General features: G+C 43.5%; 1 protein-coding gene across 1 annotated transcript; it reads right to left on the bottom strand.

The window, feature by feature from the left end:
* Positions 1 to 1671: 1671 nt before the first annotated feature.
* LOC124020310 (mpv17-like protein) lies at positions 1672 to 10432 on the bottom strand. Its single transcript, XM_046335662.1, has 5 exons — positions 10355 to 10432; positions 9571 to 9892; positions 9170 to 9240; positions 6758 to 6787; positions 1672 to 3422 (listed from the first exon to the last, which is right to left on the bottom strand). The coding sequence occupies exons 1-5, from the start codon at positions 10430 to 10432 to the stop codon at positions 3189 to 3191; spliced, it is 735 nt and encodes a 244-aa protein (XP_046191618.1). The 3' UTR covers positions 1672 to 3188.
* Positions 10433 to 15240: the final 4808 nt, after the last annotated feature.

The following is a 15240-nucleotide window of genomic DNA, read 5'->3' as shown; positions in this document are numbered from 1 at the left end:
AGTCGCTTTGGATAAAAGCGTCTGCTAAATGGCATATATTATATTATTATTATTACATATATTATAAGCGGACAGGGTAGCACTTTATCCTTCAATGGTCAATCTGGAGATGAGTTCTACAACACAGTACCAGTCAACAGTTGGGACACAACTACTCATTCTACGGATTTAATTTAGACTTTTTTTTTTACATTGTAGAATAATAGTGAAGACATAAAAACAATGAAATAACACATATGGAATCATGTAGTAACCAATGTTGTGTTAAACAAATTAAACAGATTCTTCAAAGTTGCCACCCTTTGCCTTGTTGACAGCTTTGAACACATTTGGCATTCTCTCAACCAGCTTTATGAGGTAGTCACCTGGAATGCATTTCAATTAACAGGTGTGCCTTGTCAAAAGTTAATTTGGGGAATTTCTTTCCTTCTTAATGCGTTTGAGCCAATCAGTTGTGTTGTGACAAGGTAGGGGTGGTATACAGAAGATAGCCCTTTTTGGTAAAACACCATATTATGGCAAGAACAGCTCAAATAAGCAAAGAGAAATGACAGTGATTTAAAGGCACACTACCACAGCATTCTGCAGCGATACACCATCCCATCTGGTTTGCGCTTAGTGGGACTATAATTTTGTTTTTCAACAGGACAATGACCCAACACACCTCCAGGCTGTGTAAGGGCTATTCGACCAAGAAGGAGCGTGATGGAGTGCTGCACCAGATGACCTGGCCTCCACAATCATCCAATCTCAACCCAATTGAGGTGGTTTGGGATGAGTTGGACAGCAGAGTGAAGGAAAGCCAACAAGTGCTCAGCAAATGTGGGAACTCCTTCAAGACAGTTGGAAAAGCATTCCGGGTGAAGCTGGTTGAGAGAATGTCAAGAGTGTGCAAAGCTGTCATCAAGGCAAAGGGTAGCTACTTTGAAGAATCTAAAATCTAAAATATATTTAGATTTCTTTAACACTTTTTTTGGTTACAACATGATTCCATATGTGTTATTTCATAGTTTTGATGTCTACAGTATTATTCTACAATGTAGAAAATAGTAAAAATAAAGAAAAACCCTTGAATGAATAGGTGTGTCCAAACTTTTGACTGGTAATGTATAAATATATATACACACACACACACACACACACAAAAACACACCCAGTTTATCTGAGTAAGAACTAACTAAATCTAGAGCAGAACATGAAGGGCTCTTGTTACCAACAGAAGGCACAACCGATGGGACAGAAATTGAGAGCATAGAATAAACACATTTTACATATATACATGAACATCAAATACACACCCTGAAGAACCTCTCTACAAATCACAACATCTAACACCTCCTCTCCCTGCAAATCACAACATCTAACACCTCCTCTCCCTGCAAATCACAACATCTAACACCTCCTCTCCCTGCAAATCACAACATCTAACACCTCCTCTCCCTGAAAATCACAACATCTAACACCTCCTCTCCCTAGAGGAGGAACATCCCTGCAAATCACAACATCTAACACCTCCTCTCCCCTGGGAACATCCCTGCAAATCACAACATCTAACACCTCCTCTCCCTAGAGGAGGAACATCCCTGCAAATCACAACATCTAACATCTCCTCTCCCTAGAGGAGGAACATCCCTGCAAATCACAACATCTAACACCTCCTCTCCCTAACACCTCCTCTCCCTGAGGAACATCCCTGTAAATCACAACATCTAACACCTCCTCTCCCTGCAAATCACAACATCTAACACCTCCTCTCCCTGAGGAACATCCCTGCAAATCACAACATCTAACACCTCTCCCTGAGGAACATCCCTGCAAATCACAACATCTAACACCTCCTCTCCCTGAGGAGCATCTAACATCTCCTCTCCCTAGAGGAGAAACATCCCTGCAAATCACAACATCTAACACCTCCTCTCATCCACCCAACATGTTTGTCTTACAAGCAACTTACATGTATCTCAGAGTGACTTGTTCTGTTTCACGTAATGTATTGCACTTCTACACCTGTACAGTCTGAATGTCTGTAAGCAATGTGTTCCGTGTCCGACTGTGTTTTCTGGCTTGACGGGATTGATAAAGTTGTATTGAATTGAATCAGTGATGTAACGTCTGTAATGTAGGCCCACTGTACGTGTTGCTGGCATAGTATTAGGTGGAGGTATTAAGCCCACTGTACGTGTTGCTGGTATAGTATTAGGTGGAGGTATTAAGCCCACTGTACGTGTTGCTGGTGTAGTATTAGGTGGAGATATTAAGCCCACTGTAGGTGTTGCTGGTATAGTATTAGGTGGAGGTATTAAGCCCACTGTAGGTGTTGCTGGTATAGTATTAGGTGGAGGTATTAAGCCCACTGTACGTGTTGCTGGTATAGTATTAGGTGGAGATATTAAGCCCACTGTAGGTGTTGCTGGTATAGTATTAGGTGGAGGTATTAGGCCCACTGTAGGTGTTGCTGGTATAGTATTAGGTGGAGGTATTAAGCCCACTGTACGTGTTGCTGGTATAGTATTAGGTGGAGGTATTAAGCCCACTGTATGTGTTGCTGGCATTGTAATAGATGGATGTATTTGTATATGTACAGTAGGCATAAATTATATAACTGTATTCCAACGATGATTCCTCCTTGCCCCTGAGGATATCAATAAAGTTATATTCACTCGTCCTTGCCCCTGAGGATATCAATAAAGTTATATTCACTCGTCCTCGCCCCTGAGGATAGCAATAAAGTTATATTCACTCGTCCTCGCCCCTGAGGATATCAATAAAATTATATTCAATCCAACTGATTCAGTTTTCACTATGTGTTTTTTTGTTTTTTTGTAAGGTGTGAGAGCCTGCCCTGGCCTCACATGATGACGTTGTGGTCTCACCCTCTAACCATGCCCTCGTTCCTTGTCTTGTTGCCCTTGAAGACAGGGAGATATAACAACGTTTTGTTGAAATTCATTTGAAATAACATTTTAGCAGTTCAGTTCTCAGTGCTCAGGTCCTCTTCTGTTTCCTGTTTCCTGAATTGAATCGAATCTCATTGAACCAAATCAGTTCAGTTCTCAGTGCTCAGGTCCTCTTCTGTTTCCTGAATTGAATCGAATCTCATTGAACCAATTCAGTTCAGTTCTCAGTGCTCAGGTCCTCTTCTGTTTCCTGTTCCCTGAATTGAATCGAATCTCATTGAACCAATTAATTTAGTTGCCAGTGCTCTGCTGCTGTTCCTCCTCTTCTTTCTGTTTCTTGCGGGCGAGGTGGGCCTCCCGGGCGGCCTGCAGCCTCTGTTTGGGATACAGGACGAAGGCGAGGGCCACGCTGGCCGTACCGTCCCCACTCTGCCGGGAGAAACACAGGAAGGTGGCCCACAGGAACGCACAGCAGCCCATGAAGACTGTCCTCAGGTACAGAGGCATCAGGATGAAGTTTAGGAACTGGGGAGGGTGAGTGGGGGAGGGAGGGTGAGTGGGGGAGGGGGAAGGAGAGGGAGGGGGTGAAGAGGGAGGGAGAAGCAGAGGTAGGGGTGAAGAGGGAAGGGGTGAAGAGGGAGGGAGGGAGAAGCAGAGGTAGGGGTGAAGAGGGAGGGAGAGTGAGGGGGTGAAGAGGGAGGGAGAAGCAGAGGGAGAGGGTGAAGAGGGAGGGAGAGGAGGAGGGTGAAGAGGGAGGGAGAAGCAGAGGGAGAGGGTGACGAGGGTAGAAGAGGGAGGGAGAAGCAGAGGTAGGGGTGAAGAGGGAGGGAGAGTGAGGGGGTGAAGAGGGAGGGAGAAGCAGAGGGAGAGGGTGACGAGGGTAGAAGAGAGAGGGAGAAGAAGAGGGAGGGAGAAGCAGAGGGTGAAGAGGGAGGGAGAAGCAGAGGTAGGGGTGACGAGGGTAGAAGAGGGAGGGAGAAGCAGAGGTAGGGGTGAAGAGGGTAGAAGAGGGTGGGAGGAAGGGGGAAATAAAAACAGGTGTCAGTTTGAAGTGCCTCAGAAAAGAACACCAGTATTGTATTACAGCACACTGCACCACTGACTGACAGACCAATACTGGTTCATAACATGACAGACCAATACTGGTTCATAACATGTGACAGACCAATACTGGTTCATAACATGACAGACCAATACTGGTTCATAACATGTGACAGACCAATACTGGTTCATAACATGTGACAGACCAATACTGGTTCATAACATGACAGACCAATACTGGTTCATAACATGTGACAGACCAACACCTCACGAGGATGCTTCTCTCTAAGCTGAGACCTTGAAACTGAGATATCTTTCATTCTCAAAACAAAGGTCTGGGCGTACTGACAAATTGCAGCTACAGATAGTGACAGATAGGGAGGATTCATTCAGCATGAACACAGACATTAGTTATTACAGCACATGACTAGAACACAGACATTAGTTATTACAGCACATGACTAGAACACAGACATTAGTTATTACAGCACATGACTAGAACACAGACATTAGTTATTACAGCGCATGAATAGAACACAGACATTAGTTATTACAGCACATGAATAGAACACAGACATTAGTTATTACAGCGCATGAATAGAACACAGACATTAGTTATTACAGCGCATGAATAGAACACAGACATTAGTTATTACAGCACATGAATAGAACACAGACATTAGTTATTACAGCGCATGAATAGAACACAGACATTAGTTATTACAGCACATGAATAGAACACAGACATTAGTTATTAGAACAGCACATGAATAGAACACAGACATTAGTTATTACAGCACATGAATAGAACACAGACATTAGTTATTAGAACAGCACATGAATAGAACACAGCCATTAGTTATTAGAACAGCACATAGAACACAGACATAAACAGCACATGAATAGAACACAGACATTAGTTATTAGAACAGCACATGAATAGAACACAGACATTAGTTATTACAGCAATGACTAGAACACAGACATTAGTTATTACAGCGCATGAATAGAACACAGACATTAGTTATTATTACAGCACATGAATAGAACACAGACATTATTACAGCACATTAACACAGACATTAGTTATTACAGCACATGACTAGAACACAGACATTAGTTATTACAGCACATGAATAGAACACAGACATTAGTTATTACAGCACATGAATAGAACACAGACATTAGTTATTACAGCGCATGAATAGAACACAGACATTAGTTATTACAGCGCATGAATAGAACATGAATAGAACACAGACATTAGTTAGTTATTAGAACAGCACATGAATTATTACAGCGCATGAATAGAAATAGAACACAGACATTAGTTATTACAGCGCATGAATAGAACACAGACATTAGTTATTACAGCACATGAATAGAACACAGACATTAGTTATTAGAACAGCACATGAATAGAACACAGACATGAGTTATTAGAACAGCACATGAATAGAACACAGACATTAGTTATTAGAACAGCACATGAATAGAACACAGACATTAGTTATTAGAACAGCACATGAATAGAACACAGACATTAGTTATTAGAACAGCACATGAATAGAACACAGACATTAGTTATTAGAACAGCACATGAATAGAACACAGACATTAGTTATTAGAACAGCACATGAATAGAACACAGACATGAGTTATTAGAACAGCACATGAATAGAACACAGACATGAGTTATTAGAACAGCACATGAATAGAACACAGACATGAGTTATTAGAACAGCACATGAATAGAACACAGACATGAGTTATTAGAACAGCACATGAATAGAACACAGACATTAGTTATTAGAACAGACATGAATAGAACACAGACATTAGTTATTAGAACAGCACATGAATAGAACACAGACATTAGTTATTAGAACAGCACATGAATAGAACACAGACATTAGTTATTAGAACAGCACATGAATAGAACAGACATTAGTTATTAGAACAGCACATGAATAGAACACAGACATTAGTTATTAGAACAGCACATGAATAGAACACAGACATTAGTTATTAGAACAGCACATGAATAGAACACAGACATTAGTTATTAGAACAGCACATGAATAGAACACAGACATTAGTTATTAGAACAGCACATGAATAGAACACAGACATTAGTTATTAGAACAGCACATGAATAGAACACAGACATTAGTTATTAGAACAGCACATGAATAGAACACAGACATTAGTTATTAGAACAGCACATGAATAGAACACAGACATTAGTTATTAGAACAGCACATGAATAGAACACAGACATTAGTTATTAGAACAGCACATGAATAGAACACAGACATTAGTTATTAGAACAGCACATGAATAGAACACAAACATTAGTTATTAGAACAGCACATGAATAGAACACAGACATTAGTTATTAGAACAGCACAAACATTAAAATTCCAGCACCCTATTATGACATCAGATCATCACTTCCGCAGAAGAAGGTGGTTCTGTCCAACAGTAAATAAACCATCATACTGAAATAGAACTGTGTGTGTGTGTGTGTGTGTGTGTGTGTGTGTGTGTGTGTGTGTGTGTGTGTGTGTGTGTGTGTGTGTGTGTGTGTGTGTGTGTGTGTGTGTGTGTGTGTGTGTGTGTGTGTGTGTGTGTGTGTGTGTGTGTGTGACATTACTATATTGACAGGGTCAACCTGATGTTTATAGTAAATTCCACTGCATGTGTATTAGTTGGTGGGGACATTTCAGAGCATGATGTTATGTCTTCACACAATGTAGTTTATCATCAATACACTGGGATATTTACAGCTGTCTATCAATAGCATCCTTATCATTTACCTGCATGAAAGGCCAGTACATGAGTCCAGTCTGAAATTAAAAGAGACAAGATACATGTTAATAATCAAGCCAAGTCTCATACAGTATTCCAAGAGCTCCGTTCTAGCACACATCCTTCACATCATAAACTGACTAGCAAGCCAAGTCTCATACAGTATTCCAAGAGCTCCGTTCTAGCACACATCCTTCACATCATAAACTGACTAGCAAGTCTGGTCAGTCAGTCTGTCTGTCTGTCTGTCTGTCTGTCTGTCTGTCTGTCTGTCTGTCTGTCTGTCTGTCTGTCTGTCTGTCTCTCATGCAGTCTGTCTGTCTGTCTGTCTGTCTGTCTGTCTGTCTGTCTGTCTGTCTGTCTGTCTGTCTGTCTGTCTGTCTGTCTGTCTGTCTGTCTGTCTGTCTGTCTGTCTGTCTGTCTGTCTGTCTGTCTGTCTGTCTGTCTGTCTCTCTCTCATGCAGTCTGTCTGTCTGTCTGTCTGTCTGTCTGTCTGTCTGTCTGTCTGTCTGTCTGTCTGTCTGTCTGTCTGTCTGTCTGTCTCTCTCTCATGCTGTCTGTCTGTCTCTCTCTCATGCAGTCTGTCTGTCTCTCTCTCATGCAGTCTGTCTGTCTCTCTCTCATGCAGTCTGTCTGTCTCTCTCTCATGCAGTCTGTCTGTCTGTCTCTCTGTCTGTCTGTCTGTCTGTCTGTCTGTCTGTCTGTCTGTCTGTCTGTCTGTCTGTCTGTCTGTCTGTCTGTCTGCAGTCTGTCTGTCTGTCTGTCTGTCTGTCTGTCTGTCTGTCTGTCTGTCTGTCTGTCTGTCTGTCTGTCTGTCTGTCTGTCTGTCTGTCTGTCTGTCTGTCTGTCTGTCTGTCTAGTTTCTCTCTCCGTTTGTATTTCCTTCATAAAGTGGATTGCTAGACTGTGACAACAAAGCAATTTAAATAAAGCTTGATTTTCCACTCATAAAACAATCAGAGACTTCTTCCAGCAGCACCCCTCTCTATATGTCCAGATCTATAGATCTACCAACTCAGATCAATGGGACTTCTTCCAGCAGCACCCCTCTCTATATGTCCAGATCTATAGATCTACCAACTCCAGGCTCTGATCAGGCCCTACACCCAAACAAGGGCACTGCGTTCATCCACCTCTGGCCTGCTCGCCTTTGTAAGTCGCTCTGGATAAGTGCGTCTGGATAAATGCGTCTTAAATGTAAATGTAAATGTAAACTCAGACCAATGGGACTTCTTCCAGCAGCATCCCTCTCTATATGTCCAGATCTATAGATCTACCAACTCAGATCAATGGGACTTCTTCCAGCAGCATCCCTCTCTATATGTCCAGATCTATAGATCTACCAACTCAGATCAATGGGACTTCTTCCAGCAGCATCCCTCTCTATATGTCCAGATCTATAGATCTACCAACTCAGATCAATGGGACTTCTTCCAGCAGCATCCCTCTCTATATGTCCAGATCTATAGATCTACCAACTCAGATCAATGGGACTTCTTCCAGCAGCATCCCTCTCTATATGTCCAGATCTATAGATCTACCAACTCAGATCAATGGGACTTCTTCCAGCAGCATCCCTCTCTATATGTCCAGATCTATAGATCTACCAACTCAGATGGGACTTCTTCCAATGGGACTTCTTCCAGCAGCATCCCTCTCTATATGTCCAGATCTATAGATCTACCACTCAGATCAATGGGACTTCTTCCAGCAGCATCCCTCTCTATATGTCCAGATCTATAGATCTACCAACTCAGATCAATGGGACTTCTTCCAGCAGCATCCCTCTCTATATGTCCAGATCTATAGATCTACCACTCAGATCAATGGGACTTCTTCCAGCAGCATCCCTCTCTATATGTCCAGATCTATAGATCTACCAACTCAGATCAATGGGACTTCTTCCAGCAGCATCCCTCTCTATATGTCCAGATCTATAGATCTACCAACTCAGATCAATGGGACTTCTTCCAGCAGCATCCCTCTCTATATGTCCAGATCTATAGATCTACCAACTCAGATCAATGGGACTTCTTCCAGCAGCATCCCTCTCTATATGTCCAGATCTATAGATCTACCAACTCAGATCAATGGGACTTCTTCCAGCAGCACCCCTCTAACGTTCTACACTGCCCGTTCATTTGATTTAAATGGGGGGAATATGTTCTCCCCAGATGTCAGTATTATTTTACAACGGTTGTTGGGCCTGGAAGAGTTGGGCTCGACTGGCAGTAATAGTCATACATTGCCGTATCCCTGGCCGCCTGCCCATTGCTGCGCAAAAGCGGTGCCATAATCTGGGTTAATCGGGGGTGAGCTCACACCAGGCGGGCGGAAGGTGACTTTCCTTCTCTGCCTGTATGCGTGGGCCGGCCATCCGGCCTCTCGGTCGGTTCCGGTTCGTTCTGATTTCATCTTACCTTGTACGTGTTGAGGAACTTTTCTCTCCAGTCCTCGAAGACGTCGTCTTTATTCTCCAAGAAACTCACTCCTGCAGATGAAGACGGCGAGAGAGTACAAACTGTAGGTCACACTTGTGCCCATTTCACGCAATCACGCAAACCTCGTGCATTTCGCACACGACCTTCTGAACGAGTACACGTTAGAGCACTGTCCGTTCATCACGTTCAGCGTTTACAAATACACACATCCAAGGTTAGGCTTTAGGAGAGGAGCCTAACCTTGGCCTATTACCCAATGGACATGACGCATTGGTCTGTTTCTCTATATAAGGTTATTCTATGTAGGACACATTAGAAAATGGTTGTAGGCTACAATAGAAACAGTTCAATTAAACTTCCCACATTAAAATGCACGTTACCTGTGTAGAAGACACTCGTTGCCAAGGGTGATGCAAAACTTTGGTCCAGGAGCAGTTTGCGGAAGAGCATTCCGGGAGATTTTCCCGGGAAACGGCTTTCCAAAGCCCGCAACCAGAAATAATTAAAGTTTCCATGGAAGCTGATGGCCACTATGGCAACATTTCTGGTGTGTTTCCAGTCCATCTCTTCTCTTTGTGCGATCATCTGATGAACAAAGTCTCCGCCGGCAAACAGGCAGCCATACAGAGTAACGTTGGCAAGCCATGGGAAGCGTTTAACCGCTTCTTTTAAACGGCTTTCCTCATTTTCAACTGCGGTGTTCTACGACGACAGAACAGAGTAGAATATACCTCGTGTAGTCCATTGTTGGGTGAAACTTCAAAAGTAAAAGTTGTCTTCTGCCTTTCCAAATCCTCCTAGGTGAAGAAACACACACGTTGAGAGAGGCACCGGTCGGTCAGTGGCAGGACAGCGGCCCTGGGGCAGGTTATAGGTTAAGTGCCCTTACCCAAGGGCACAATGGCGGGATAGATATTTTAAAGTTCCTCCTATTCACACACTTGGCATGCCAGCTAAATGTAGTCTACGCGTGTATACCTGAGATTATTATCTGGTGTTAGTGAGCGAGCAGAACCCGACAATACATTCATTTTATCCAAAAGGTTTAGATGTTACTTCCAACCATTAAAGTACCGTTACACTCATTCTTACATCTGCGTGTTTTAGAGGGAAAGTTAAACGGCTCCATCACAAACGTCCCACAAGACCGTGTTGTAAACGCACCAAATCTGCCACCATTCCGTTGGGTCTCTTCATTTTGGAATCGAAACAGGAATGGTCCATATTTAGCTCTCCCGTCATAGCTCATCTAGCCTATTTAAAGATTAGGACTACACACATTCTATCCTTATAACGACTGGCTCATTTGATAATAGGAAGAGTATCGAAATACGTTACATTTAAAGCATTTCATTCGTCCATTCTAGATCATCCCGTCCCTGTATACCGACCAGTACGGTACAGTATCAGGTTGCTATCTACGAAATCCATCCTCTGCGTCAACCGCTAATCTAGAGGATTGTCCCATGAGGCGCTCAGTTGTATAGCGCGCTTCAACAACTCCACAAATCACAATGACCCCTGTTAGTTTTTAGAGTAGTGGGCATGCGGATTTTAAACCAATCAAATGTGTTGTTAATCTGTGAAACTGCGAGCACTGGACGCCGTACTTCACTTTTACACGCATGTATGGTGGCCGGCGGGTACTTTTACGCACAACTTGTTATCTCTACCTCTACCTCTCTCTCTACCTCTCTCTCTCTCTCTGATGTTTAGCATTGGAAACATATATTTACATTGCCAAAGCAAGTGAAAGGGATAATAAATACAAGTGAAATAAACAATCAAAAATGAAAAGTAATCATTACACTCGCAAAAGTTCCAAAGGAATAGATATACTTCAAATCTCTCTATCGCGAGCACACATAGAACACTCACACAGAGCAATCAACATGTAAAACCACCTTCTATTATTCTGATTGGATAAGCATACCAAGTTGAGGTTTTCTGCCTGAAAAGCTTTAACCAATGATGACAAGTTTTGACAACAGTTTGATTTATAAAACCTTAGAGCTCAAATAAATACGGTGTCTTTGCCGACCTATCATCGATAGGTGGTCTTGAAACGGTATACAGACAGAGAGCCATTTCTGTCTATCACCACTAGGGGGTGCTCTTGAAACGGTATACAGACAGAGCCATTTCTGTCTATCACCACTAGGGGGTGCTCTTGAAACGGTATACAGACAGAGAGCAATTTCTGTCTATCACCACTAGGGGGTGCTCTTGAAACGGTATACAGACAGAGAGCCATTTATGTCTATCACCACTAGGGGGTGCTCTTGAAACGGTATACAGACAGAAAGCCATTTCTGTCTATCACCACTCTGCTCTTGAAACTGTATACAGACAGAGCCAGGGCTCTTCATGTGGCTACATACTGTATATATACTGTATATTATTATGTTTTTAGATTGAGATTTTACTGAGATCCCCATCAGCCGACTCAAATGGCGACAATGGCTTGTCTTCCTGGGTCCGACACATAACGAAAAAGACATGACAGACAAAAAATACTTTACGATTGACAAACATTTTAAAACGTTAATGTGTCGGGGAGAGGGGTTGTGTTGTGAGGTGTTGTTGTATTCGTAAAAAAGAAAATAAGCTAATTTAGCTGTTTGTTTGACTACTAATAAAACACATGTAGACTGAACTGTATGCTATTTTGATACCATAATAATAGCATTGTGTTTTAGTCCACTGATTGATAAAGCCTCATGATGATGCACCGTCGAGAGCATCCTGACCGTTTGCATCACCGCCTGGTATGGCAACTGCTCGGCATCTGACCGTAAGGTCGCTACAGAGGGTAGTGCGTACGGCCCAGTACATCACTGGGGCCAAGCTTTCTGCCATCCAGGACCTATATAATAGGCGGTTTCTGAGGAACGCCCCAAAAAATTGTTAGAGACTCCAGTCATCAAAGTCATAGTCTGTTTTCTCTGCTACAGCACGGCAAGCAGAATCAGAGCACCAAGTCTAGGACCAAAAGGCTCCTCAACAGCTTCTACCCCCAAGCCATAAGACAGCTGAACAATTCATTAAATGGCCACTGGACAATCTACATTTACCCCCCTCCTCTTGTACACTGCTGCTACTCGTTGTTTATTACCTATACATAGTCACTTCACCCCTACCTACATGTACAAATGACTTCAACTATAACCTGTACCCTGCACATTGACTCTGTACCGGTACCCCCTGTATATAGCCTCCACACTGACTCTGTACCGGTACCCCCTGTATATAACCTCCACACTGACTCAGTACCGGTACCCCCTGTATATAACCTCCACACTGACTATATAATAACCTCCACACTGACTCAGTACCGGTACCTCCACACTGTATATAACCTCCACACTGACTCAGTACCGGTACCCCCTGTATATAACCTCCACACTGACTCAGTACCGGTGGTACTGACTCAGTACCGGTACCCCCTGTATATAACCTCCACACTGACTCAGTACTGGTACCCCCTGTATATAACCTCCACACTGACTCTGTACCGGTACCTCCTGTATATAACCTCCACACTGACTCTGTACCGGTACCCCCTGTATATAACCTCCACACTGACTCAGTACCGGTACCCCCTGTATATAACCTCCACACTGACTCAGTACCGGTACCCCCTGTATATAACCTCCACACTGACTCAGTACTGGTACCCCCTGTATATAACCTCCACACTGACTCTGTACTGGTACCTCCTGTATATAACCTCCACACTGACTCAGTACCGGTACCCCCTGTATATAACCTCCACACTGACTCAGTACTGGTACCCCCTGTATATAACCTCCACACTGACTCTGTACTGGTACCTCCTGTATATAACCTCCACACTGACTCTGTACCGGTACCCCCTGTATATAACCTCCACACTGACTCTGTACTGGTACCTCCTGTATATAACCTCCACACTGACTCTGTACTGGTACCTCCTGTATATAACCTCCACACTGACTCTGTACCGGTACCCCCTGTATATAACCTCCACACTGACTCTGTACTGGTACCTCCTGTATATAACCTCCACACTGACTCTGTACCGGTACCCCCTGTATATAACCTCCACACTGACTCAGTACTGGTACCTCCTGTATATAACCTCCACACTGACTCAGTACCGGTACCCCCTGTATATAACCTCCACACTGACTCAGTACCGGTACCTCCTGTATATAACCTCCACACTGACTCAGTACTGGTACCTCCTGTATATAACCTCCACACTGACTCAGTACTGGTACCTCCTGTATATAACCTCCACACTGACTCAGTACCGGTACCCCCTGTATATAACCTCCACACTGACTCAGTACCGGTACCTCCTGTATATAACCTCCACACTGACTCAGTACCGGTACCCCCTGTATATAACCTCCACACTGACTCAGTACCGGTACCTCCTGTATATAACCTCCACACTGACTCAGTACCGGTACCCCCTGTATATAACCTCCACCTCCAGTACACCTGATATAACCTCCACACTGACTCAGTACTGGTACCCCCTGTATATAACCTCCACACTGACTCAGTACCGGTACCCCTGTATATAACCTCCACACTGACTCAGTACTGGTACCTCCTGTATATAACCTCCACACTGACTCAGTACCCCCCCTGTATATAACCTCCACACTGACTCAGTACTGGTACCTCCTGTATATAACCTCCACACTGACTCAGTACCGGTACCCCTGTATATAACCTCCACACTGACTCAGTACCGGTACCCCCTGTATATAACCTCCACACTGACTCAGTACCGGTACCCCCTGTATATAACCTCCACACTGACTCAGTACCGGTACCCCCTGTATATAACCTCCACACTGACTCAGTACCGGTACCCCCTGTATATAACCTCCACACTGACTCAGTACCGGTACCCCTGTATATAACCTCCACACTGACTCAGTACCGGTGTATATAACCTCCACACTGACTCAGTACCGGTACCCCTGTATATAACCTCCACACTGACTCAGTACCCCCTGTAGTCAGTTACCCCCCTGTATATAACCTCCACACTGACTCAGTACCGGTACCCCCTGTATATAACCTCCACACTGACTCAGTACCTCCACACTGACTCTGTACCTCCACACTGACTCAGTACCGGTACCCCCTGTATATAACCTCCACACTGACTCAGTACCGGTACCCCCTGTATATAACCTCCACACTGACTCAGTACCGGTGCTTTTTATGATTTTTTATTTTAGTTTATTTGGTAAATAATTTCTTAACTCTTCTTGAACTGCACTGTTGGTTAAGGGCTTGTAAGTCTGCATTTCACTGTAAGGTCTACACTGTTGGTTAAGGGCTTGTCAGTCAGCATTTCACTGTAAGGTCTACACTGTTGGTTAAGGGCTTGTAAGTCTGCATTTCACTGTGAGGTCTACACTGTTGGTTAAGGGCTTGTCAGTCAGCATTTCACCGTAAGGTCTACACTGTTGGTTAAGGGCTTGTAAGTAAAGCATTTCACTGTGAGGTCTACACTGTTGGTTAAGGGCTTGTAAGTCAGCATTTCACTGTAAGGTCTACACTGTTGGTTAAGGGCTTGTAAGTCAGCATTTCACGGTAAGGTCTACACTGTTGGTTAAGGGCTTGTCAGTCAGCATTTCACGGTAAGGTCTACACTGTTGGTTAAGGGCTTGTAAGTAAAGCATTTCACGGTAAGGTCTACACTGTATCCGATTGCATGTGACAAATAAAGTTTGATTTGATTTGCTAGCTGTGATGGTTCAGTCACCGAGGGTCTACTGCAGTACATGTATTCTCAATCACAGTCATATGTTGGCGATGATAAAAATGTCCATACAATAAGATCGCACAGTTAGAATGTACATATATTTGGCTGAGACTTGACTTGGGACGTTTATGCCAAATGCATTATCCGAGTTTCAATCAGTGGTTTTAACTATTACACAGCAAGACTATTGTATCACACTTGCAACTCAGAGGGCGGGCACACGGAGAGGAAGACTGGGCGATATCCTTCTTCTATTGGTTAGTTGAGCTGTCGATCA

Source organism: Oncorhynchus gorbuscha, unplaced genomic scaffold (genome assembly GCF_021184085.1).
Source record: "Oncorhynchus gorbuscha isolate QuinsamMale2020 ecotype Even-year unplaced genomic scaffold, OgorEven_v1.0 Un_scaffold_807, whole genome shotgun sequence".
NCBI classification, from domain to species: Eukaryota; Metazoa; Chordata; class Actinopteri; order Salmoniformes; family Salmonidae; genus Oncorhynchus; species Oncorhynchus gorbuscha.
Note: the sequence above shows the minus strand (reverse complement) of the source record. Positions and strands in the feature narration are given on the sequence as shown.